General features: G+C 46.0%; 1 protein-coding gene across 4 annotated transcripts in view; it reads left to right on the top strand.

Annotated features, from left to right (window-relative positions):
• Positions 1-10546: 10546 nt before the first annotated feature.
• LOC102381982 (zona pellucida sperm-binding protein 3 receptor-like) overlaps positions 10547-22960 on the top strand; it is a 28325-nt gene continuing 15911 nt past the window's right edge. For all 4 annotated transcript variants that reach the window (XR_003094335.1, XM_025205547.1, XM_025205546.1 and 1 more), the window contains exons 1-11: positions 10547-10728; positions 12145-12315; positions 13462-13650; positions 14196-14295; positions 15783-15868; positions 16637-16849; positions 17615-17797; positions 19011-19217; positions 19996-20211; positions 21366-21548; positions 22198-22386. Coding sequence is in view for 3 of the 4 variants with exons in the window: in XM_025205547.1 (XP_025061332.1) it covers positions 12228-12315; positions 13462-13650; positions 14196-14295; positions 15783-15868; positions 16637-16849; positions 17615-17797; positions 19011-19217; positions 19996-20211; positions 21366-21548; positions 22198-22386 (1654 nt within the window). In the remaining variant the exon portion in view is untranslated. The remainder of the gene's footprint in view (positions 10729-12144; positions 12316-13461; positions 13651-14195; positions 14296-15782; positions 15869-16636; positions 16850-17614; positions 17798-19010; positions 19218-19995; positions 20212-21365; positions 21549-22197; positions 22387-22960) is intronic.

Below are 22960 nucleotides of genomic sequence, written 5' to 3'. Positions count from 1 at the left end.
TCATTGAAATCGCTGCAGACAGGCTGTTTGCGAGGCACTGAATCCTCTTTTTTTTCTTTCCTAGAAAGCTTTGCCTGTTGCGGCTGTCTGCTGCCATAGATGTTAGTCTGAGGTTAACTCTGGGATATACAGTGGAAGGTGTGGTGTTTGTCCATTTGTAGCCATTTAACATGAAATGTCCAAAGCACTTCCAGTACTCAGCCCTATTTCTTTTGCTACATTGAAGAAATGATTTTGCTTAAGGGTGTGGTGTCAAAAGAAACTGAAAAACTTTTGCCAGTAAAATGTACTAAGCTCTAAGGCTGGGCCTTAGAAATGCCATGTCCATCCAGACAGCAAGAAGAATGTTTTGGAACTGGGAGCTTGGAGTCGGTCGCCCTTCTTGCTCTGTTCCCATCCAGCCACCGACAGCTTTGACCTTGGACTTGTAATCTCTGCACTTTAGTTTCCCATCTTGGGATAATACTTGTGTTTATAAAGTGCTTTGAAATTCTCCAGCAAAAGGTGCTGTATAAGGGCAATGTATTTCTGTCAATGAATGTAGCAGGAGTCGATTTACATTATTGAACTGATCATGCAACAACTTTTTTTTTTTTTTTTTTAAAAGAAAACCTTTATAGGTTCCTTGCTTTCTGATGGAGAGCTTCTCTGTCTAGTTTTGCACCACTGAATTGTCACAGTGGCTGTGATCATCAGTTATTTTCTTTTAATGGGGAAAAACGGTATTTTAAAACCATTTAATGGATCCACTTGCCCTGAAGGTCTCCCGTTCCCCTCCAGTCCCATGAGGTATTCCAGCCATTGCATAAACCAAGCGCACATCCTACAACACCTGTGAGAGTACCCACCACAGAAAGTAATATTCCATGAATTCATGTGTGCAGTTTATCACCGTTGCAAATACTTTCTGATGCTAGCTATATGATGCTCTGAGGAATGGAAATCTAATGACTTCCTATATTTCAAAGGCAGTGTGCTTGTCTTTCATTTCCATTGATCATAAAATCATACCTTTGGAAGGGACTTCAGGCAGCAGCCCTCTAGACTGACCCTTTGCATAGATGCAACATTTTACTATTCCTAAACTATCCTAGCCATGACAGAACGGAAGAGCTGATGTGCCCTCCGGAACAGCAGCAGCTTCTCCTCCCTTTTTCAAACAGTTAGTGTACATTTGCCCATCCCTTGAGCTGCCTTTGCTTACAGCTTGTGCTTCTGAACTGTATGCCAAGCCCTTCTCAACGGAGAACTTAATTTATGTGAGATATTCAGAAAATCTTTCTCATCAGGAGGGTAGTAAAGCACTGGAACAGGTTACCCAGAGGGGTGATGGGTTCTCCATCCTTGGAGGTTTTTAAGACCTGAGTAGACAAAGCCTTGGCTGGGATGATGTAGCTGGGGCTGGTCCTGCTTGGAGCAGGGGGTCGGACTAGATGTGACCTCCTGAGGTCCCTTTCAACCCTCCTTTTCTATGATTCTGTGCATAGAAATGAACACGCTGGTTCAGTTACTTTTTTCCAGGCATCTAATGCACATGTTCTCACTGGAAGATTAAGAGAACTCATATCTGCCCTCACTTGTAGCACCAAAAAACCGGCACATTCAAGTCCAACTTATGTCTTACCCTTGTCATATGCCAGTCATACCTCTTGCCAAGCAGGGAGGGGTGTGCCGTCTGAGTCGAGACGAGTAACATGTCTGCGCTCCGGATCTGAATAACTTCTTTGGAATGGTTATAAACAGGCGTATGTCAGCAGGATGGGAATTTCCTTCAGAAGCTGTTAACAGCGCATCCTTCAGCGATAGGATTTTAATTGCACTTTGTACCTAATGTGAAACTCTGTAACTTTTTTTAATTGCAATTCCATCGTTTCCCTCTCCAAATGCATACATCCCTTAGGATAAGGGACTGTGTTAAGAATTTCAGGTTGATGTGCCTTGTTTTGTCTTCTACTCTTAACTTTTAAGATAGATATTTTAAATAACAGATTCATAGAAGTTCTATTTACATGATAAAGCAATGCGACTATTTTACCAAAGCTGCAGTAGCGCACACAATGTCCAGCCTGGCAGCTGCTCCATTATATTTTATATGCTAGAATGAATGTTTTAGATGGTGCCAGGAGAGATGCCAAAAAAAGGCATCTCTTTATTGTACTTTGTAGCTCCCTGCGTGTCTTCAAGTACCATCTGTGGACTTTGACACAAGCATATTTGCAGCCCTGTGTGGGCAAGACAGATAGTTACATTATGCTTCAGGCCTCACCATGAGACTTATCCTACTTTCTTTGCAATCTAAGGGAGCATTGCTATGATATCACTAGGAGTGAGATCAAGCCTCAGGGAATCTCAATCTAATCCCGCCTTGCTGAATCTTAATTACTGGGGATTAAGTAAGAGAAGGGAGCCCTGCTAAATAGGTCTCCAACTGGATAGATCCTCTTTTTCACTTGCAAAGTGAGCTAATGTGGTTTTTTTTTTTTTTTTTTTTTTTTTTTTTTTTTTTTATCAGTGAGGTTGAAATTCCTCCCTTGGCAGAGGGTTATTGCTTTTGTCTTTTTGCTCCTTTTCCCACTGATGAACAAACAGCGGATCTCTTCAATGCTGTCTTTGCAAGATTGCTTTTCTAGCCCTATCTGTGCTTTGCTTGAGTCTCTAAAATGAAAAAACTCAAGGTCATTGGGGTGGCGGGGGGGGGTGCAAACAAGCAGATAGAACTTAATAAAGCCTGTCTTGGAACTTGTTCCCAGCCCGTTTCTTCTCTAGTGATGTCACTTTGCTCCATCCGAATGTGCTGCTCTCGGCCAGTTTGTTCTAGAACGCCAATATTTTAGTTTGTCTTAAATCCCTTGCTATTGGTTTGATTGGAACAGGGGTTTGCGTTTTAACCAAATATTTATTTTGTTGGTAAACCAGGTTCAATTTATGCAGTGTCTATGGATTTCCTGACTATTTGTAGTTAAAAGAGAAAATGTGAATTGCTAATATTCGATATGGAATCAGTGACCGAGTTCTTTCTCTTGTCTGCAAAAGAATGATCGTTGTACCATAAGAAACATTTCAGAGGCTGATTTTATACCGTGGTGCTGCAGTCTTCAAATGGGCCCCTTGAACGGTTTGGGTGCAAGACGGGCTGATGCTCAGGGGTGCTGCAGCTCCTCAGCCCCTCTAGCTGGGTGCACACAATTAGTAGCCACTTTTGAACATTGTGGCCTTTGCATTTGAATGTATGTAGCTGTGTGTCTGCAAAGGTATACTCCATTTCTGCTCACAGGAATGCATTCCCCCGACTCACGATTGAACCACCACTAGGACATTTCCGTGTACAGAAGGTGCATCTCATAAAACCAGCAAGATGTCTCACATGGTTAACTTTTCAAAGACAGGCCTGCAGAATAGCCATTGTGGAAATTTTTGTTCTTAATGTTTTGTCTTGGAGCTGTAAACCTTCTTGTGGATCAGATAAATAAAATGAAGTAACCCTGAACCGCCGGACTGCTTTCTTTATTGCATTCCTTCCCAGCGTGTACTCTAGTCATCTTCTCTTCTTTTTTTTCCTATGCTTGGTTTCAAATGTGTAAGAGTGAAGTACCACCAGCCTGAGGGACACCTGCATTTTGCAGGTCTGTGTGGACTGAGGCTGTCATTTCCCAAGTAAAATCATTGGCTTTTATCCTAATACTCACAGGTGATGCCGGTCCTCAGAAGGGACATGCATAGAGGAGGACCAAACTGGATGCATTCAGAGCTGTTATTCTCTGATGCAGAGATGAAATCGAAGGAGAGAATTGTGTAGGAGTACATCAGATAATGAATGCAAAGGTGTGGTTGGGAAGATGCTCGTTGCTAGAGCAGGGGAAAACAAATGATCTCTCATTTTGGTGGGCACCACAACTCCCCCCACTGAAATCTGTAGGAGTGGTTTGGGAGAGAATAGCTCTACAGTGTGTGTGTGTGTGTGTGTGTGTGTGTGTGTGTGTGTACAATTAACATATATTGGTAATTAGCAGTAAGTAGTTTGGGCTTCAGCGTCTGGGAAGGTTTCACTGGTTTGCCTCCTTTCCATTGTTGCTTGGTTATAATTTGTCCCTTTGATTTCTCATTTCTAGTGGATGGCTGGTTTAGTGATGTAAAGGGTTCTGATTTCATCTTGAACTTGGCTGGCCGTGTCATGGAAACTGTAAAGGACAATTCTTTTCCTGCATTTCAAGTCTACTGGAGTCAGCATGTTGGCTGGAGTGGCTGTCTCTGGATACGTGGAAGCACAGTGAGCCAGTTTGGCACTTTTGGGGGCCGGTAACGTGTGTCCAGCTGCCTTTGAAACTGTCTGCAATAAAGAGCTTTCCTTGTTGTGCGTGCTAGAACGACTCGCAGCAGGGACTGAAGGAACCCCCCAGGGAAACTTTGCACTCTCTTTTAAAATGCTGTAAGTGTGAGTGTATGCGTGTGTGTGTTGGAGCAGGGGGGCGGAGAGCGGGGGTTGAGTGCTAGTCTATATACGTATGTTGTGATACCGCGTTCTAGTGTTTCAGAAGAGCACGCGGTCCTGAAGACTTGATCCTACTGAGTTTGCTCCAGGTTTTTCTAATCATTTCCTACATCAACCTCTGTGCATAACCAAATATGGCCAAATTCATCCCTGCCATACGAGTTTCTCAACGGGGTGGTGTTGGTTGCTGGACCTGATCCTGATGTTTTTGTTCAATTCATACCTGGCGTTCAGGTCGTAGATACCATTGACTTTGAGCGTGGGCTTCGGAGTTTGGCTCTGTTGTTGTTATTTCATATATCTAAGGCTCTCAAGGTATGGCATTAGGACAAAAAACCAAGGAACTGTGCAAAGGATGGATCTTCTTGTATGACTTCATCTGTTAAATAGAAGAGATGGGGGTTTTTTTGCAGTTCAGTTCCCACTGACACAGCCTGAATCATGAATTCAAGGCCATTTTACATTTCCGCTTGGAGAGCAATGGGCAGAAAGGCTGCTTCTCTGGTAACTGTAATGTGTTGGAGCAGAATCAATTAACTGAGTCTGTTGGACTGTGGTAATTACTGCACCCCGGCAGACTCCAGTGTTGTGTGTGTCAGCGTTCCCAGGCTGAAAAATGGCAGCGGGGGCACTTTAAAGCTCATTCGAGACCATTTTTCAGCCTGGGGGCGCTGATACGTCACGCTCTGGGTACTTTAATTAGAGTGGCTCTAGGAGCTCAGCTATAAATGCCTGCTGATTCCAAGTAATTATAGTGATAAATTTAATTTGGCCAGTGAACTCCAGCTCCTAGGGTTAGACAGACACCCTTATTGTCCAGCTATCAAAAGACCACATGCATCCCCTAATTTTAAGCCATCTATGGGCCACAAAGTGGATCCTTGAGATTGTGCCCCTTTGTGTTTCTGGCGGGCTTGCATCCGAGTTCCCAAATTTGGATCACAAATGAAATTTGTGGGATTGGCTAATCTCGCCACATGTCTTGCACATTGAAGTGAGGTTGTGGGAGAACAGTCCGAGGCTTCAGGGCTGTTTGAAAGTGACTCCAGATGCTAAACCTGATTTAGATCTGAACTATAACCTAAACCCTATCCTCACGGGTGTCATTTCCTTTCCGCTTCCTTCCTATTTTTGTTCATACATTAACCACCAATTCCTCCTTGCTGTACTCGTCTGTGTTTTTAAAGTTCAGAGTCTCTGTGCAGCAGCTGTGCATGCAATTTTAAAACAGAAACCTCGTTTTTATGACTCTTAAAGACACCAATATTTTAGGCCTGGAGCAAATTTTCAGTTGGGACATAAATGAACTGTGAAAGTAAATAGCTTATAAAGTAGCCTTAAATGCCTTACATGTAGCCTTAAATAGCTTATAATGTAGCTTTACATTGCACTGTCTGATGCACAGAGGGTGGCATTCTCCCCAAGCACATGGGCAGCACAACGGCTATATATCACATGAAAGCTCATTTTAAGAAATGTGTAAGCTTTGTGCTGGTGGTTTTGTGTTGGCGGCAAATTTAATCCAGACTTTTATATATAATTCTCCTGTAAATCTTAACCTTTTTGTGTTATACTCCATGTTGTCGTACTCTGAAACTTTCTCCGTGCGCTGAGGACAGAATTTTCTCCTTGACAATTTAGGGTTAAATGCAAAAACTCCTATTTAACCACTCAACTGGAGCTTTTTCATTGGAGTATTGTGCACCTGTCCTTATGGGTGATTTCAGGTTGGGGTGTTACAGGAGTCCAGCACCTCTGTAAATGAAATCCCTTATTTTTAGTGCTTGAATAAGAATGACCTGTGCCCATGTTCAGTCGCAAGCTTGAAAATGTTGGATTGTATGTCTGATGGAGAAGAGCTGCTGCTTTGCCTTTGGTCTGAAGTAAGTCAGCACTTGGAAGGATCGAGCTCACGTCTAGGGAAGCGGAGAGCTCAGATCCCTTTGCTCATAGATAATTCATCAAACTGTTTTAATTGTGACCTCTCCCATTGTTGGAATTTAGTAATGGAAGGCTTGTAGCCTGTTTTCCTCCCCACAGCTTAGAGCCACTACAAGGTCTTGGTGCTCTGGAGGACTTAAGCATCTCATAGCTCGGGCCTTGGGCTGTGGGGTGAACTGACGAGGAGTCTGAGTTCAGGTCATTTGTCTTGTATGAGCTGCTCCTGTGACTCCTGTGGAAGCAGGGTCCCCTCTCTTCCAGCTGACTCTGTGACACTTGCACTGCATTAGAAACAAATGCATGCACAGGAGGAGAGAGCTTGCTGGAGAGGCAGTTCTGGGGGTTGTCACATCCTGGCATCCGCAGTCACTTTCCTGCATCGTCCTGCCTCAGCTCATGAGCTCACTGCCTAAGCCAGTTACTTCTGCAGAAACAATGGCCCTGATTGCAGCAAGGGAAAATAACCCTGCGCTGTAATCGGTCTGCGCACAACCGGCTGGAATCCCATTGCATGCTGTTACAGAGTTAATTGCATTTCTTTCCTTGAGTTATGCTTAATTGTTACAAGAGATAAGTAATATATTTTTCCCTACCAGAATGTAGGTGCTAATCACCTGAGAAGCTTGAATCTGTGTGCGCTTCTTATGGTCTCTGTTACTATTGGCACTCCCTGGCCATTTAGACCATGGAGGTCCTCGGATGCTTTTCAGAATGTGTTTCCACCTCCTCCTTTTTTTTTCTATCTCCTCTTAATATCTCACGTTAAGAGCTCTTGGGTCTTGCTTGATATTACCATATCCCCATCATCTGCTTGGTCATCCATGAAGCTGAATGCTGTAGGAACTCCCTTCCCAAATAGGGGTGATCTGCATTTGTGCATCAAGTGCTAACTGTGATGCTGGTGGGGGGTTGTCCCAGCTGTAGGGGAAAAGTTCCTGTCCTCAGTTATGGCGACGTGCGCATTGCTGCTGCTTTGGAAAGATCCTGCTCCTCTTGTGGAGTCTGAATTTTGTCTATGTAAGGCGTGCAGGATCAAAACCACTACCTAGGAGCTGTGTTCATGTTTGTTCCTTATCTTGTGAGCGGTTGGGATTTTTCCCCCAAGAATACCTGGAATTTTGATACTTTTATTGGTTTTTAATATCTGTTTTCATGGTGAAGACTACGGTATTTCCAACAGGCCTGTGACTTGGTTGTAGTTCTGCATAAACCTTCATGAACGTTCATTTACAATAAAGAATCTCTGAAAATAAGTCTCTTTTTCCCCGTTATTATCCGCTGTTTTCTTGTAATAGGCAAGGTGTCTTAGGGACATTTTGCATCAATGATTGGGGTCTACAGAAAAAGCTTCAGTTATGTCTGGGAAGCTGAGGAGTTTGTGGAAATCATTCACGGAGGTAAAATTCAAATATCTAAAGGAGATCAGGCTGGTCTGGCCCTGGAAAATCAGCTAACGGTAAGGTTTGGGAAAGACTTTTTAACACTGGTCTTGAATCATTGAGTTAGCCTCCCCACTCCTAAATCTATGTTGTTAATTTAAAAAATCATGATATTTTAAAAAAAATAATCAATTTTGGGTGCTTTTTAATTGCCTTTTAAGTTTCAGGATTTATATTTGCCAGCTTTTCTCTGGGAACAGCTTGCTCCAGCTTCCACCTTTCCCTCTCCTATCCACCCACCTCCACTCCCTCGCTTCCCACCTCCTCCCTGCCCTTCCAGCGCTAGAGGCAGAGCTGTGGGTTAAGGAAACCTCTTGACATTGTGGTGCTGTATTGTAGGATACAGGTTTTCATCTAGATGTTTATGGTGCCTGACTTATTCCCTGCTGTGGTGCAATGCTGCAGATAGCAGAGCGTGCTCTCCTTCAGACGGACGTTAGATGCCAATGGATAAGGTAGCTGTTTTTCAGCACAAACGTATCTTCTGCTGTTCTGTGAAGCCACATGAAAAATGAGAGCTTGAGGGGAGGGCCTGTGTTTTGACATGAGCTGCATTGCTGTGCCAGAGAAGCAGCAAATATTGATTTGAGGTCAGTAACCCTGTCGGTGTCAGTAGGTTGCCTTCAGATTGCCCAAGCATGCAGCACAAAATAAGCCAATATGCAGCACAGTCTGACCAAAGCAAAAGCAGGAGCTGGACTGCTGCTTTTTGTCTTGGATTCAGGTATTTAGAAAAAAATCTCATTCAAAATATTTTTTTCCTGATTTTACATTTGACCCTTTGCTGCTGAGTTAAAATACGAACCTCTTGGGTTGTCTTGTCCCTAGTTTGCTGTGTTATTTGCATGTCTTAAGTGCCTCCTTGCTCGCAAGCCTCTTTACCAGGATGTTTTCTCAGGAGACAGGAACCCGAGAAGAGAAGGCTACTTCTGCCTGTAGGAAGCTCTATTTAAACATCACTGCTCTCCTTGGAAATGTTGTTTCTGGTCTTATTAGGAGATAGAAATGCGAGACAGACAAGATCGTGTTCATCTCCCATGTAATACTCTGGGAATCCAACCTTGGGTCAAGAAGAGAATGCAAATGTGGCACTTAGTTCAATTTACAGACGCGTGTAAGCTGGTTCGGTGTCACCTAGGGACGGTCCCTCTGCTATGCCTCTCTCGGAAAGATCACAACCCTCATGACACCTGTGAAAGTGTGCGCAAGCTGGCAGGGTTCCTGTCGTGCGAGATGACCAGGACTGAACTCGGGTCCCTGTTAGAAATAGAAACGCTCTACTTGGAAAACCTAAAATTCCAGCGCTGAGGAGGCAGAAAGTCCAGCTGACCCCATCAAGAAAGACCTCAGTAAACAACCTGTGCTGCTCTTTCGTTTGGTTTTTGTCGTTTCTGTTTGATATTTGTTTCCACGCGGATTTAGTGCCAGCGAGAGCTGTTGGATAACCTGTGCGATCCACAGGAGCGGTAGAGGCTGCTGGAGATCAGACTCCCTCCACACGGCCCCACTGGTGTCCCAGCCCTTCCCTGCAAGGACCATTGCTAGGGGACAGGGGACAGCCCCATCTCTCTGGCTCCATCAGCCTTTGACCGCTCAGCCGAAGTGGATACACTGATAAAGGGAGACAAGTAGTGCCAATTCTGTGGGCGGTTTTTATGCTGGTTCACCTGTTTTCTAGAAAGAGTGCCATCCATGATCCTCTCTCCATTCTCATAGTCACCACTGACATGGTTCCAGTATGGAGCCAGGTGGCTCAGAATTAAATCTTTGGTCTGTGCCTTGGTGGGATTTGTGCGCTCTCACCCTTTAAGTGGCATGTAAAGGAGTGAGAAGTCACTTGAGCGTGTGTTTTAACAGCTTCCCCGGGGCAGCTGCAGCAAAGAGCATCAGGTAAACCCAGAAGAAGTCTCTGCTGCAGTAGTCTGATATTGCACTTGGACAAGTTAAATTCCTGGAGAACCCCACATTGGTTCAATAAACCATTTCTGTGCAGAAAACAGGATTCAGGGGTATAAGGACCACTAGACAATTCCTGTATACTCCTAAGGTGCTAGGACTGGTGAGGTAAGAACATTCAAATACACCCAAAGTGAAACCAGTCTGAAGGGGAAGAAGCAAAGGCTCAGAAAAGCCAAATCCCAAAGATGCAGGAACCATCGAAATTCCCGTTGGTATCAAGGAGCATTTACCTGGACCTGAGCCAGGACTTCAGGATTTGACCCAGAAGATGGACATGCGGCATTTGACCATGTGGTGTGACCAGGCTTATGGGTGGTAGGCCACTGCGTTCCCTTAGAGATCACAAGGAACTGTGTGTGTTCAAAATGCCCACCAAAAATGGATCGAAAAGCCTCCAGTCGTATATACCACTGTTGTTGGGCTGTCATGGCAATGATCCCTTTCAGGCACGGTGGAGTGGCCCACCATGGTTTACCAGGTACCCGTGGGCTTAGCTTGCCCACCGGTCTTCTTTTGCTCTTGGAACAAACAATAACCTATTCATCCAAGTTCCGGGGAACTTCTGCTACAGATCATTTTCGGTAAAGAGCTGGCACATCAGCTCAGAAAATAAACAATGTCGACATCGGCTTGGGCTGAAGTGCATTCGCTCTACTACTTCCTTGTCATTTTAAAGGAGGAGTTAATCATTGGTAGATAAGGTGGTACAACCCCCGTTCTAAACTGTAACTCCATTTTGGTGCATCTCAGCATTTCTGTGTATGGGCATGTTGGGCTAGCTCCTTTTTAAGTGGTGTGATGCCTGGGGCCAGGAGAAACTAGACTGGCGAAGTCGGAGGCATTGCTTCATCTGGGGGGAACCAATCCGCCTGCCCTTCTGTGTCTCTTGCCAACATACAGGTAAGTCAGCTAAGGCCCTGCAATTTAATCAGTGCTGCTCCAAGAAACAGCCAGAGGAAGTGAATAGTCTTGGATTTCCTGGCCCCCCCAAGCATGAAAAATTGGTAGAATCTATTATAACAAATATTCCAAAAAGCACAAATATTTGTTAATGAAGTCAAGCCAGATGTCGTTCCAAGGAGAGGTTGAGCTAGCAAAGCAAAGAGAAGCAAGAAGCATTAGGCTTTGGGATACAGGGCTGCAGGGGAAAGAAAGCTGAGAAAGACCAATGCAAAGGCTGCGCTTGGGAAAGAACAATCTAATGCACAAGTGTGAATGGGAGGCAGAGAGCTGGCTAGGTGTCGCGTTGCAGATGAGGGCCTGGGGTTTATAAGGGATTGCAAAGGTACGTGAAGAACTGGCAATGTAATACTGCAAAGAAGCTAGCAGAATACACCAGTACAGGAGTGTATGTATGCACCAGTGTATTCAGCAGTGGTGAGGCCTTGCCTGGAGTGGCGAGTCCAATTTCGGGCACCGCACTGCAAGAAAATGGACAAATTGGGAAGACTGCAGAGGAGAGCACAAAAATGGTGAGGTCTAGGGCACATGCCTTAAAAAGAAAGGTTGGAAGAACTATTCCTTCTGGAGAAAAAGCTTGCAGGGGGACTCAATAATAGTCTTCAAATACTAAAAAAAGTTAGAAGGAGGATGGAGCCCCTCATTTTCACAGGGAAAAGGACAATAAGTAATAGGTTTAAATTTGCAGCAAAAAGAATTTAAGGTGGCTATAAGGAAGACCTGTGCAGGTAGTGAAGCCCTGAAAAGGGATCACCTAGAGAGGTTGTAAAGTCTCACTGTTGCTGGAAGTGAAGTTAGAGAAATATTTATCTTGGTGATTAAAGCAAGGGATGAGCTTGTCCTGAATGGGGACTGCCTCCTGAGGTCCCTTCCAGTCCTATTTTCCTTTCCTTTATGAATGTGCCAGGGAAATGTGAGATTTGAGGCAGGTTTTGTTAGAGCCAGGAACTAAGTAATTCTACAGTATTTTTTTTCTTGGAGATTGCATTTTGAATGATAAGGGAAAACCACAACCCTAAAGATTGCAATGGCATGAGACAGAATTAAACGTGTAGGAGGTATCATTACTGGACTCAATTTTTTTCTTCCTCCCCTATCAAAAGGATCTGTTTTTACTTCACTTATGCTCTCAACCTTCCTCCCAGTTCTGGGACCACCAGCAGATGTAAATCAGTGTGGCCTTGCTGGACCTATACCAGTTCACACCAGCTTAGGAGCTGAATTCCCCTTTTCACTAATATTGCAGTAGTTAAGAGCTCCAGCCAGACTCCAGGACCCCATTCTGAAAGCTGCCCTGAAAACTTAAAAATGGGTTTCCCCTAAATGTAACAAATTTTATTTTCTTTCTTCCACCAGCTACTTTTGCAGCTATTTAGTCTGGAAGGACAATGTGGTAAGTCCTGCTAGGTCTTGAAGAAGAGAGCCCAGCCAAAGGAAAGATGGCATCATTGTGCCCTGGGGACCAGAACTGTTATGTGGCCACCCTTCGAATATTATGTGCTGCTGCTCTCGTTGTTGCTGTTCAGAGTAAGTCTGTGTGAGAACCAGGCAAATCCATCTGAGTCGACTCAAGACCTCAGCGGAACAAAACTGGTTCTTGAGGTTCATGCCACAAGAATGAAATGTCCCCTGTGAACATTTCCCATTTCTTTGCTGCCCCTGTGCTTCTGGGTCTTTGATAGTCCTAAGAATCCATATGGGAGCCTTTGTCATCCCAAGACGTAAGGGGTCCAGCTCTCCAGTGCTCCACACCCGCAGCCATTTGCAGCAGTGCACGCAGGGTGTGCCGTGCTTCCAGATCAAGAGTGCAGGCATTTGCATTCGCTCTTTGCTGGTGTAATGGCTGCATGAGGTGAAAGGCAAAGAGTTGATCAGAGCCCCTAGACTGGCTTTGGAAAACCAAGGAGCATGGATAAGCATTTATATGTTAAGTCAAGCATGTACCTAACGTCCAGTTTTGGTCTGAGGCTCAGGTTTTTGCCGGGCTACATGGGCGATCGCAGAGCTTGTGCAGGCACTTACGGGTACTTATCCACTGGGGGATCGCTGGTGACGAGAGAAGCGACTAAGTTTCCTTTCCCGTTGAAGAGGCTAAGTAGATGGGACAAACCTTTTCTTGACCTAACTTTAGCACTTTCCCTCTGAACACCTTGGGCCACTTCCTTCTGCACAGCTGGAACAAAGGGAAGTTGTATTATCTCCCTGGTAACCTGCTGCATCCCTGTCTGCAGAGCCAGCTGGACAGACGTACCGTTAGCTTTAGCTCTGCCTAGCCTCAGCCCAGCTGCCTTCTTACAGCATTTGGAGGCTGGCCAAGGCCTGGAAACCGTGGTCAGTAGTGACTGAGAGAAAATACCGATGCACTGCGGCTTCTCCAGGCAACCTGCACAGGAGACCACTGCTGCGTTCTGAACCTCCACCACAGGCTGTTCCACTAATATCTCCCTGGCTTGAAGGGAAACTTAGACTTATTTGATGTAGGCTTGGCTTTTTTGAGGGTTTTTTTTAAACTCAGTCTCTATCCGAAACCAGCGGATGAGGTAGTAGGGTTCAGTTAGGAAGCAGAGGTCGAGTGTTTTAAGACCTTCCTGACATCTGAGTCAAGGGAGTCTCGGCTCCTGTAGCTTTCTACCTTACCAGTTTTTCACTGTTCGTTGTTGCTGTTATCACTAGGTGCCTGTGGCCCACTACCACGTCTGAATTATGCTGTGCCAAAAGAGGACTACAGTAATAGGACTTCTTTTCATGTTGGGTTCAAAGTAGATTTCAACTGTCGCCCAGGTTATGCCAAACGTTCAGCATCTTCTCTTTATTGCCAACGCAATTCTGAGTGGGCAGTCCCTTTTTATCCCTTCTGTACTGGTGAGTATTTTATGTAATTTATTTCCTTTCTTTAAAAATCTAATTGATCCTCAGCACCTATTTTAATTAAGGAGGCTGAGGGAGACCACATGATGGGGCAAAAGCAAAAGCAGTGATGAAATATGGAGTTTCTCAGCAGTAAATTGTCAATTCCTACCTGAAACCAGGTCAAGATAGACTGAAATATTTTACTGGCTGCTCCCATCTTTTGCTTGGCATTCCCGGAGATGTTTAAAAATGAATTTCTTTGGGCTAAACGTGGATTTTGATGTATAACTAAAAAATACTTCTGCCAGAAGAAGGATCCTAAATGCCACATGTGCAATATTCCCAAATAAAAATGTCAATAGAATGGAAACTAATCTAAACCAATGCGTACAAAAATTTCAAGTTACCGAGAAGGATGTGTGTCCTGATCTGACAGACCCTGGAGAAAATGGATGGGGTTTAATGGAGACGGGAGTTTTGCTTCTCCCTGGTATTATGTTTTACCAAGTCATCAACATGCATAAATAAAGAGTAATTCCAATGTGTTTGTCTTCTAGCAAAACCATGCCCTCATCCTGCAGCACCAGACAATGGCCAAGCGGTTGTTCTTACGGATCTCCAGTTCGGTTCAACAATAAATTTCACCTGTGAAGACGGGTAAGTAACAAGCAGCTTGTATTGACTAATACATAGACTTTAAGGCCTAGAGTAGGGTCCATAATGGCAAGTGATCCTGGTTGTTGTTGATTTAAAAGAAAAAAAAATCCCCAATTTTTGGATTTAAAAAAGTAACCCAAAAAATCCACATTTCCCCATGATTAAAAGAAAACACCACTAATAGATAGATATAGATATAGTGGTGTTTCATTTTAATCATGGAAAAAGGTGGATTTTTTGGGTTACTTTTTTAAATCCAAAAATTGGGGATTTTTTTATCGCCTAAAACCAGGTTCCCTGACAATGACCATCAGGTCTGACCTCTTGAATAACACAGGCCAGAGAAGCTCAACCCATGATTTCTGCATGAAAACACTATGTTGCACTTCAGTTGCAGCATATTCTTTAGGAAAGCTTCTCATCTTGCTTAAAAGGCTCTAAGTGAGGGAGACTCCAGCATATCTGCAAGTAAATTATTCCAGCAGCTTGTGACACTTGCTGTGTAATTCAGACTAGAGGTAACAAACAGATATATTTGTGCAGCCTCCAGCCTGTGGGTCATACTTTTGCCTTTTTCTGGTCAATTAGAGCCATCTACTCTCACAACTCTTCTGCCAGTCTAGGAATTTAGAGATCAAGTCACCTTAATCTTTCCAAGCCTTCCTTAATCTTTTCCTCTCAGGTTGTTTTTTCTAAACCTCAAATCTTGCTCATAGCACCTGCAATATTTCAGTCTCTCTCTTTTGAAGCATATAGCTTGGGCATGGTACTTTAACTGTGGTCTCATTAACATCACCTTCCTTCCTTAGCTGACTGGTCCTACGCTTATACTTCCAACTATCACTGTAGTCCTCTTAGGTATGGCATCTCCAGGGGAGCCCATGATTATTTGCTTCTCTCCTTTTTCAGAGTCCCTGCATTTGAATGCATGCCTCCTTTCCTCATGCTGCAATCAGGACTGACTAGTCTTTTTTGCTCCTAGATGCATGGCCTTGTATGATATTCATATGAGCCTGCCTTGCCAAGCAATCCAGATAGCTCTTATTCAGCAGTCTGCGAATATATCACCTGGAAATTGTCAGCATTGATTTTATGTTTTCTGTCAAATCGTGAAAGTATTGAATTAATGGTAGGTCAAAAACAGATCCTGCAGGAATCCCACTGCAAGCACTCCCTAGGGATGTTGTTCCTAAATACAGTGACCTCCTAGAAATCCATCAGTTAGAGTTTTTGTTTTATAAATTGTAGCAAGAAGTCCTGCAGTAATGTTGTAAAGAGTTAGTTTCTGGAGTGCTAGTTTTTAATTGGGATGTGGTGAGGTACCAAATCCAATGCCTTATAGAAAGCTAAATGTACTATGCCTAATATACAGTATCTTTGTCTGCCAAGTTTCTAATCTCATCAGAAAACAGTATCATTTGATGATGATAGACAGTCTGAGTTTGCATAGTAAGATTCCCGTGCCTCCTTTCCCCTGTTCCGTTCAGGTACAGATTAATTGGAAGTTCACAGTCCAGGTGTGTGATTGTACAAGGCGGTGTTAATTGGGATCGAGATGTGCCAGTTTGTCAATGTAAGTAGAGACATTTAATAGTGTTCTGCTATCGGTCTAATTGGATTTGATCATGAAAAAGGCTTGTTCCTCTGCTAGGAATCAAATAGGAATCAAATTTAGCGCTTCCCTGCAGACTACACTTGTAGTTGTTTACTTTTAATTTCTGTACCATGCTACAGAGAAGTCTGTTACTTTACAGATATGTCTGGTAGGGAGAGAGAATCACCTAACAGTCATGCTCTAGGTTAATAGAATTTGGACACTTTATACCGAATCCTTTTTCTTCAGATACAAAGTGCCAACATGCGTATGGCACATTGCAATCTTCAGGTGCTTTCCACATCCTGTCCCTTTGCTTGTCATTCAAGTGCAGCTATCCCGGGGGTGGCATGTAGCAGGCCTCATTCACAAAAAAGAGCAGTAATTGCTGAAGACAGAAAATGAAGTGTATCGTAACCCACTGATACTGCAGGTGGAGTTCAGGGGATAGGGTTAACTACCGAAGTGGGACTTCCATCAGGTTAGTTGAGCTAACACCTTGCCATTAGAGCCTAAGGGCAGATCCCCAGTTGATATAGAGTGAAGTCAACAGGATGCATCTGTTGGCATAAATGATTGCAGCTCCCTTGAATTCAGTAGAGCTACACTCATTTTGCACAACCAAATGGGTTCTGGCCCATTGTATTTCAGCCTCTCTCTTCCTTGTGAGACATTGCATACAACATCAGTTAAATTCTCTGCCTCGCTCGCTTTCTGTCATTTCCGTGCCCCCTTTCTTTTTGTTAGTGATACCGTGTTTGCCTCCTCCGACAATAAACCACGGGACACACAACGCAATGAGTTCGGAGGAGTTCAGCTATGGGACATCAGTCACTTACAAGTGTGACAACGTAAGGCCAGGAGAGATTCCTTTCTCGCTTGTTGGAGAAGCCTCCATTTACTGTACATCCCAGGATAATCATAATGGAGTCTGGAGTGGGCCTCCCCCTGAATGCAAAGGTGACCCTGTACTGTTCCCATAAATTGGGGTGATGTCGGCACTGTGTATACATGCATGGTAACCGGTGCACTGTAACAGCAGAAGCAAGTTACCAGCTTAAACTGAGGAGGAGAACATACTGAGTGAGAAGGTGTCGGTATAGAGAAGAAAGGAGAAAGCAAGGCTTGGAGGGGGGAGGAGAGAAGTGGGGTAGAAAGCAGTTATTCTTCATTTGGTTTCCTCTTGAGCAAATTATCACTCAAACTGCAGCTGCTGAATTAGTGACCATCAGCAATGCAAGGCAACCTGAATAGCAGTTCTGCAGCAGAAGGCTCTAGGGCTACGGAGGGAAAGGGAGAGACATCACAATAACCTGATGGTCCGTGGGAGCTGTTGGAACTGCCCTGGCATCATCTTATTTGTTCACATAACGTGGGAATAATGAAAGGCTGTGCTGGTAACTGCTGTAAGCACTTGGGTTTGGACTTCCAAGCAGAACACATGTGAATGTTCTCCTGGCTGAATTGCAAAAGCCATATGCCGAGCTGGGCAAAAAAAATCGTTGCGCCTAATTTGGAAGCTTGGTGTTCTACCACACTGGCATCCTCTTGATGCTGTTTTGCCATACCTTACTGAAATGTTAGAAATATGTAAATAGATAAATGCAAGTTGAGGGGAGGGTGGAGGAGTGGTTAGAAAATGTTATCTCGCTCTGTCCATGTGCTTATTCAGGGATTCCTGGTAAACCCTGTATTGTTTCCCAAACTCATACTTTTCTTCCCCAGCAATTCACTGTAAAACTCCGAACCTTGACAATGGAAGAGTAATGAACAGATACACCACTCTCCATACCTTGAAAAACATCCTTTTGATTGAGTGTAATAAACATCATACTCTCTATGGCAGCAGCACCATTCAGTGCAATGAGAATAGTACCTGGAGCCCTCCAGTACCAGTTTGCCAACGAAGTAAGTATCATGTCCTGGCTACCGCATCTTCTAACGCACCCTGTAAGCACTGTTTGGGTGAGACTCTGGTGAGGTAAGAGGGAGTGGGGCTTGAATAGACCCTGCAGGCTCGAGCTCCTTAGCTTTCATCACCAGCCTGCCTAACACATGAGCACTCCTTTCCATGCTGCACTTTGCTGTGCTCCTAGAAACGATTCCTGGCTGCTCTGGGGAGGAAAATGATTCTAGGAAGCCAACACTTCAAGCAGGATAGGCTTATACCTGGTCCCACTGCAACCAGCAAGTCTTAGCACTCACTTCAAAGGGACTAAGAATGTGCCCTATAGAGATGATGAGGAGTTGATGATGATGATGAGAAATCCGTGCAGTGATGCCACATCCTCAGGTGGGGTAAATGCCAGCAGTGTAGCTATGCTGTTCCACAAGTGAGAAGCTGGCCTGTGATGATGGGGTCATGGTGGCCATGCAGTGAAGTCAAATGGCTTCAGTAAAAAGCAGGAGTTGGGCCTGCAGAAGCAAAGGTTGAAATCCTGGTTCCAGTGAATTCACTGGAAGCTTTGGGATGACTTCACTGGGGTCGGGGTAAGAAAGGATCTGAATCTTTTTTTATATTCCTGCCTTCCTTGCAATATCACCAACCCTTCGCCTAGTGCCGGACTGGGGTCGTTGTGTCTGGAACAGGGCAGCTGAGGATGTAATTGCTAGTTGGTGTAAGTAATATTGAGCTGCTAGTCAGAAATCTCAGGACAGGATCTGGGTGCAGGACTTGCGTGTCCTCACTGAAGGCAAATGCACAGGGTGGGATCGGTATAAGAGCGCCCGGGGCTTTTGGAGGCGGCCGTGCATTGAACTGACTACCCCTTGCACCGTGCAGATGGCGGTCACGTTTCTGATGTTACTAACACAGTCCCGTGACGCCGCAGCTCAAAGGCTTTTGCACTGAACGCAGGGATTCTAGCTGAGGCCGTTGTGTGGTCTGAAATTACTCACATGTCCTTCCGGCCTTCAACTCCAGGCGACTGCCTCCTGGGCAGGCAGATTGCAGCAAGTGGGGATATAGTTATGACCTTTGCTACTCAGCCTCGTTGCAATGACTGCGCTAAATTCTGCTCCAGGGTCATATATGTTTCCCGTGTGCCGGTGTTGTAGAGGATTCTCCAGCTGCAGCCATCGCTCCTCATTCATTTTGTTCTTAAACTGTTTTTCCCCCCAGGCAGTTGCGATGACCCCCCTATGACTGATAGGATTATGCAACATTCCTTTTCTTTCTCGAGCGAAGAGCCGAGCACCGAGTTTCCACTTGGCTCTGTGTTTACCTACACCTGTTGGCCAGGCTATGAGTTCAGGCCTGGAGAGAACAAGCTCACTATTACCTGTCAAAGAAACTTTCAGTGGTCTGAGTATCCGAGTCCGTGTCAGAGTGAGTATATGAATCTGCCATTTCCTAAGCCTACTTAGGGCGCAGTGTTATTAGCAGTGAAGGGGGCTGGGTTCGTACTCAAAAGCAGAGTGGCTGAAAGTGTGAGGGTGGGTGGCTGAGAGAAAGGAAGAAAGAGTCGCTCCAAGTCTGCCTGCTCTGTCGTAGCATAGAAATACCCACTTGTAGGGTGTGGTGTCGGGTGGATGTATCAGGTCTTGCTGTATCGTACAGCCGAGATCCAGGGCCCTTCTGAAGTCCTGAATGCACTGGCAACAAGCCCTTAGGACCATCCATCATTGGAGACTAACAACCAGTTCAGAACAGGCAGGGCACTAAAGGTAGCTTCAAACCCCCGTAGAATCTGCGGTTGCTGGATCACAAACTCTGTGCGCGCCTTCAGGGATCTCCCCCAGGAAGTTTACATGCTCGTGGCCTGGTGGGTTGCCCCCAACCTCCCTCTCCCTATTCCACTGCAGCAGATAATAGCCGAGGTAGGAGGTGCACAGGCAGCACAGTGCTCGCAAAAGGTGCCTGCGCGGTCTTTCTGTGTTGAGGACCAAATGCCCCCGGCCGGCTGGAACTGGACCAGGTGCCTGCTGCAGAAGGGACACTGAACACCCCTGACCCACGTGACAGGCTTGCCCCACTCGTGGCAGGCAGAAACCGTTTGCCTTGAAATGAACCTCCTCAGGCCTGCAGGGAAATGCCAGCTTCCTGGGAGGGTGAGGCTGCTGCCCCCTAGCCGCCTGTGCTCTGATTTCTCACTCTTGCTTCCCAGGAGTTTCGTGTCCAACCCCTCACATTGACCACGGAACGGTGGTGCACGGCCCTCGGCTACGGGAACTCTATGTAACAAGAGATGAGGGGAGGAAATACCTGTATGAGGATATCACTAGGATCCAGTGCAATCCTCGGTATGTCCTCCACGGTGACGATTTGATTCGCTGCAACCAAAGTGGCAACTGGAGTCCTGCAATACCCCAGTGTGTCCCAGGTGGGTATAGAAGGGAAAGTTCTGGTATTTGGAGACCTCCTGTTCCACAGGTGTAAAGGAGTTGCTATCTGTGTGTGTCCTGTGTCTGTCCGTGTGTGTGTGTGTGTGTGTGTCCTTAGTGTTGAACTGGCCCAGACTCCTGCATTCTCACTCCTATCCCCTGCCCAGGTCAGAAACATATGAGCGTGACCACAACAGCGGTGTACAATCCACTCGGTGGATATAGCTTCATAGTTTAAGGGTCGGAAGGGACCTCAACAGATCGAGTCCGACCCCCTGCCAGTGGCAGGCAAGAGCACTGGGGCCATATGATCCTAGACAGGTGCTTGTCCAGTCTCTTACTAAAGCACCACCTCCCTTGGGAGCCTGTTCCAGATCCTGGTAACCCTTACTGCGAAGAAGTTCTTCCCGAAGTCCAACCTAAATCTGCTCTTTGTCCGTTTGTGGTCACTGTTGCTGGTTATTCGAAGGGGTGCCCTGTAGGCCTGTGCGAGTAGGCAGCTATTCAATCCGGCTTCGGATCTAGCCACTTTGGCTGCCAGGGATCTGATCCGGAGCTCCTAACCGGCTTCCCACTTCGATCCGGTGAAAGCGGCTCCGAAGCTTCAGCGCTGCCTGGGAGATCTGTCCGTAGGGTATAATGGGGAATCAATGAAATATCTCTAACTTGGTTGGTTTTTGTCTCTTTTGGATGAAGCTTGCAGGGGTGGTAGCCTCTGCTGAGAGCATGAAGTCTGTCTTAGTTCAAGAAGATCAGTGCAGGGGTTTGAGGGAAACTTCAACCCAAACTCGTGAAAGCAAAACTCATGTCGCGCGTATGTGTTAAGCCACAGTGGGGTCAAGACTGCAGGGATGGTGGCCCCTGGTGAGGCCACAAAGCCTGCCCAGTTTCAAGGTGATAAGTGCAGGGGTTTCAGGGGCACTGCACCTCAAGCTGCTGACAGGCAAGACCCGTGTCACAGAGGACCCTGTGTGTGTTAAGGCGCAGCGGGCTGAAAACTGCAGGGGTGGTGGCCCCTGCTCACGCCACGAAGTCCGCCAGCTTCTGTCCAAGGGCTGGGCTCCTCCTGGCTAGCAGATGGTGCCTGTACTGCTAAAAAGTTATTAGTTTAAACTCTTGACTTGAAAACACTTTGTTTTCTTATCATTCTCAGTGCCTGTGTGTCCATCCCCATGTATTGAACACGGGACACTGTTATCTAGCCCTGAAACGGAGCATACGCCTGGAAGCACTGTTGAGGTTCGGTGCAATGCTGGTTATGTCCTCAATGGCCCCAAGTCGATTGAGTGCCAGCCCGACGAGACATGGAAATCTCCGGTACCCTTTTGTGATAAAGGTGAATATAAATGTGACTCGTTCCCCCACCCCCCCAGAACTTGGGAAGAGCAGCAAGAAGCCAAATCTGCGTCTAGCACTCGTATGAGGAGGTGTTGTTCCAAAGGAACTGCTCCACGTTGAACTGCTGGACAAGTGGTGGGTATTATCACCTGTGCCTTGTCCCGCTGATGATGAAGCGTGGCAGCTGATGGAGCTCCCAACCGTCTTCCACGCACCGCAGATCCCGTTCGATGAGCTTTCCTCCTCATTATCAGACTAATATTTCCCGTTCTTTATTTCCTCCTCTTAGTTCTGGCTCTACCCTGTTGTAGCGTTCTCTGTAACTCCCCCAGTTTCATCAGGCCGGGGTGGAGGGATAGGCCTATGCACCAAGGAGTTGTCCAGAGGTTTGGTGGCAGGTCAGGGGGTTTGACCCTGGAGGTTTGGGCGCTGGCGCAGATTGTGGGAGCAGTCAGCCGCTCCGATGGGCAGACTTGGTCTTGCCAGTAGCTGAGTGTCATCCTGAAGAGAATCTGCCCGCCGTATAAGCGCCAAGAGCTGGATACTCCTGTGACTGCCCTAGTTTCCCTGGAGCCTGTGCTGACTTCTGGTCACACCAGTATGGAGCCTCTGCAACCTGCCACCTTTACTGTCTTCTCCATTTCCAGCCTGTGGGCCCCCTCCAGATATTAAGCGAGGGCAGCATTCTGACGGCACCAAGGAAGATTTCTTCTATGGCTCGGAGGTTAAGTACAGCTGTGCCGAGGGCTTGTCGCTGATTGGAGAGTCTTCCATCTACTGTACCTTGGGCAATGACTTAAATATGATCTGGAGCGGGCCTGCCCCGCGGTGTGAAAGTGAGTTTTCCTGTGTTGCTCTTGGGACTGGTGTTTTAGCAAACGGGTCTGAAAATGAGCAGAGCCCTCTGCCCGTCTCGGCAGCTCCCCCTGTGTCGTGGGCTGTGCAAGGGGAGATGGCTCTCTCAGTCTCGTGGGTTGGGCGGAGGTATTGCTGGGGACAGCCCCCATCTTCATAGCAAGTGTTTCAGCATTGGCAGGACTTCCCTGCAGTGCAGGGGATGGATGGTGTCCTTGAATGGCTGGACAGCCGTAAGCAAGGAACTTGCTGGACTCATATATACTGATCTCACGTGCAGCTAGAGAGCACCTAAGGAAGTGCCCCACCTAAAGTGTCCATTGAAAGCAGTGGTTCTCAACCTTTTTAGACACGGGACATCCCCAGCTTGACTCCAGGCCCGCCTTGGAAAATACCAGCTCTTCGTTTTCACTCTTTCTTTGCTTATAGAAAGATAACAGAGCAGTCTTTCTGTTGCAAAGAGCTGAAAATGCCCACAGCTGTGGGCTTGTGTTTGAAATCTCTGGGGTTATCTGGTGGATCATGCTTGTGAACCTAATGGTGATAGCATTGCTT

This window comes from Alligator sinensis, unplaced genomic scaffold (assembly GCF_000455745.1).
Source record: "Alligator sinensis unplaced genomic scaffold, ASM45574v1 scaffold1322_1, whole genome shotgun sequence".
In the NCBI taxonomy this organism is placed as follows: Eukaryota; Metazoa; Chordata; order Crocodylia; family Alligatoridae; genus Alligator; species Alligator sinensis.
Note: the sequence above shows the minus strand (reverse complement) of the source record. Positions and strands in the feature narration are given on the sequence as shown.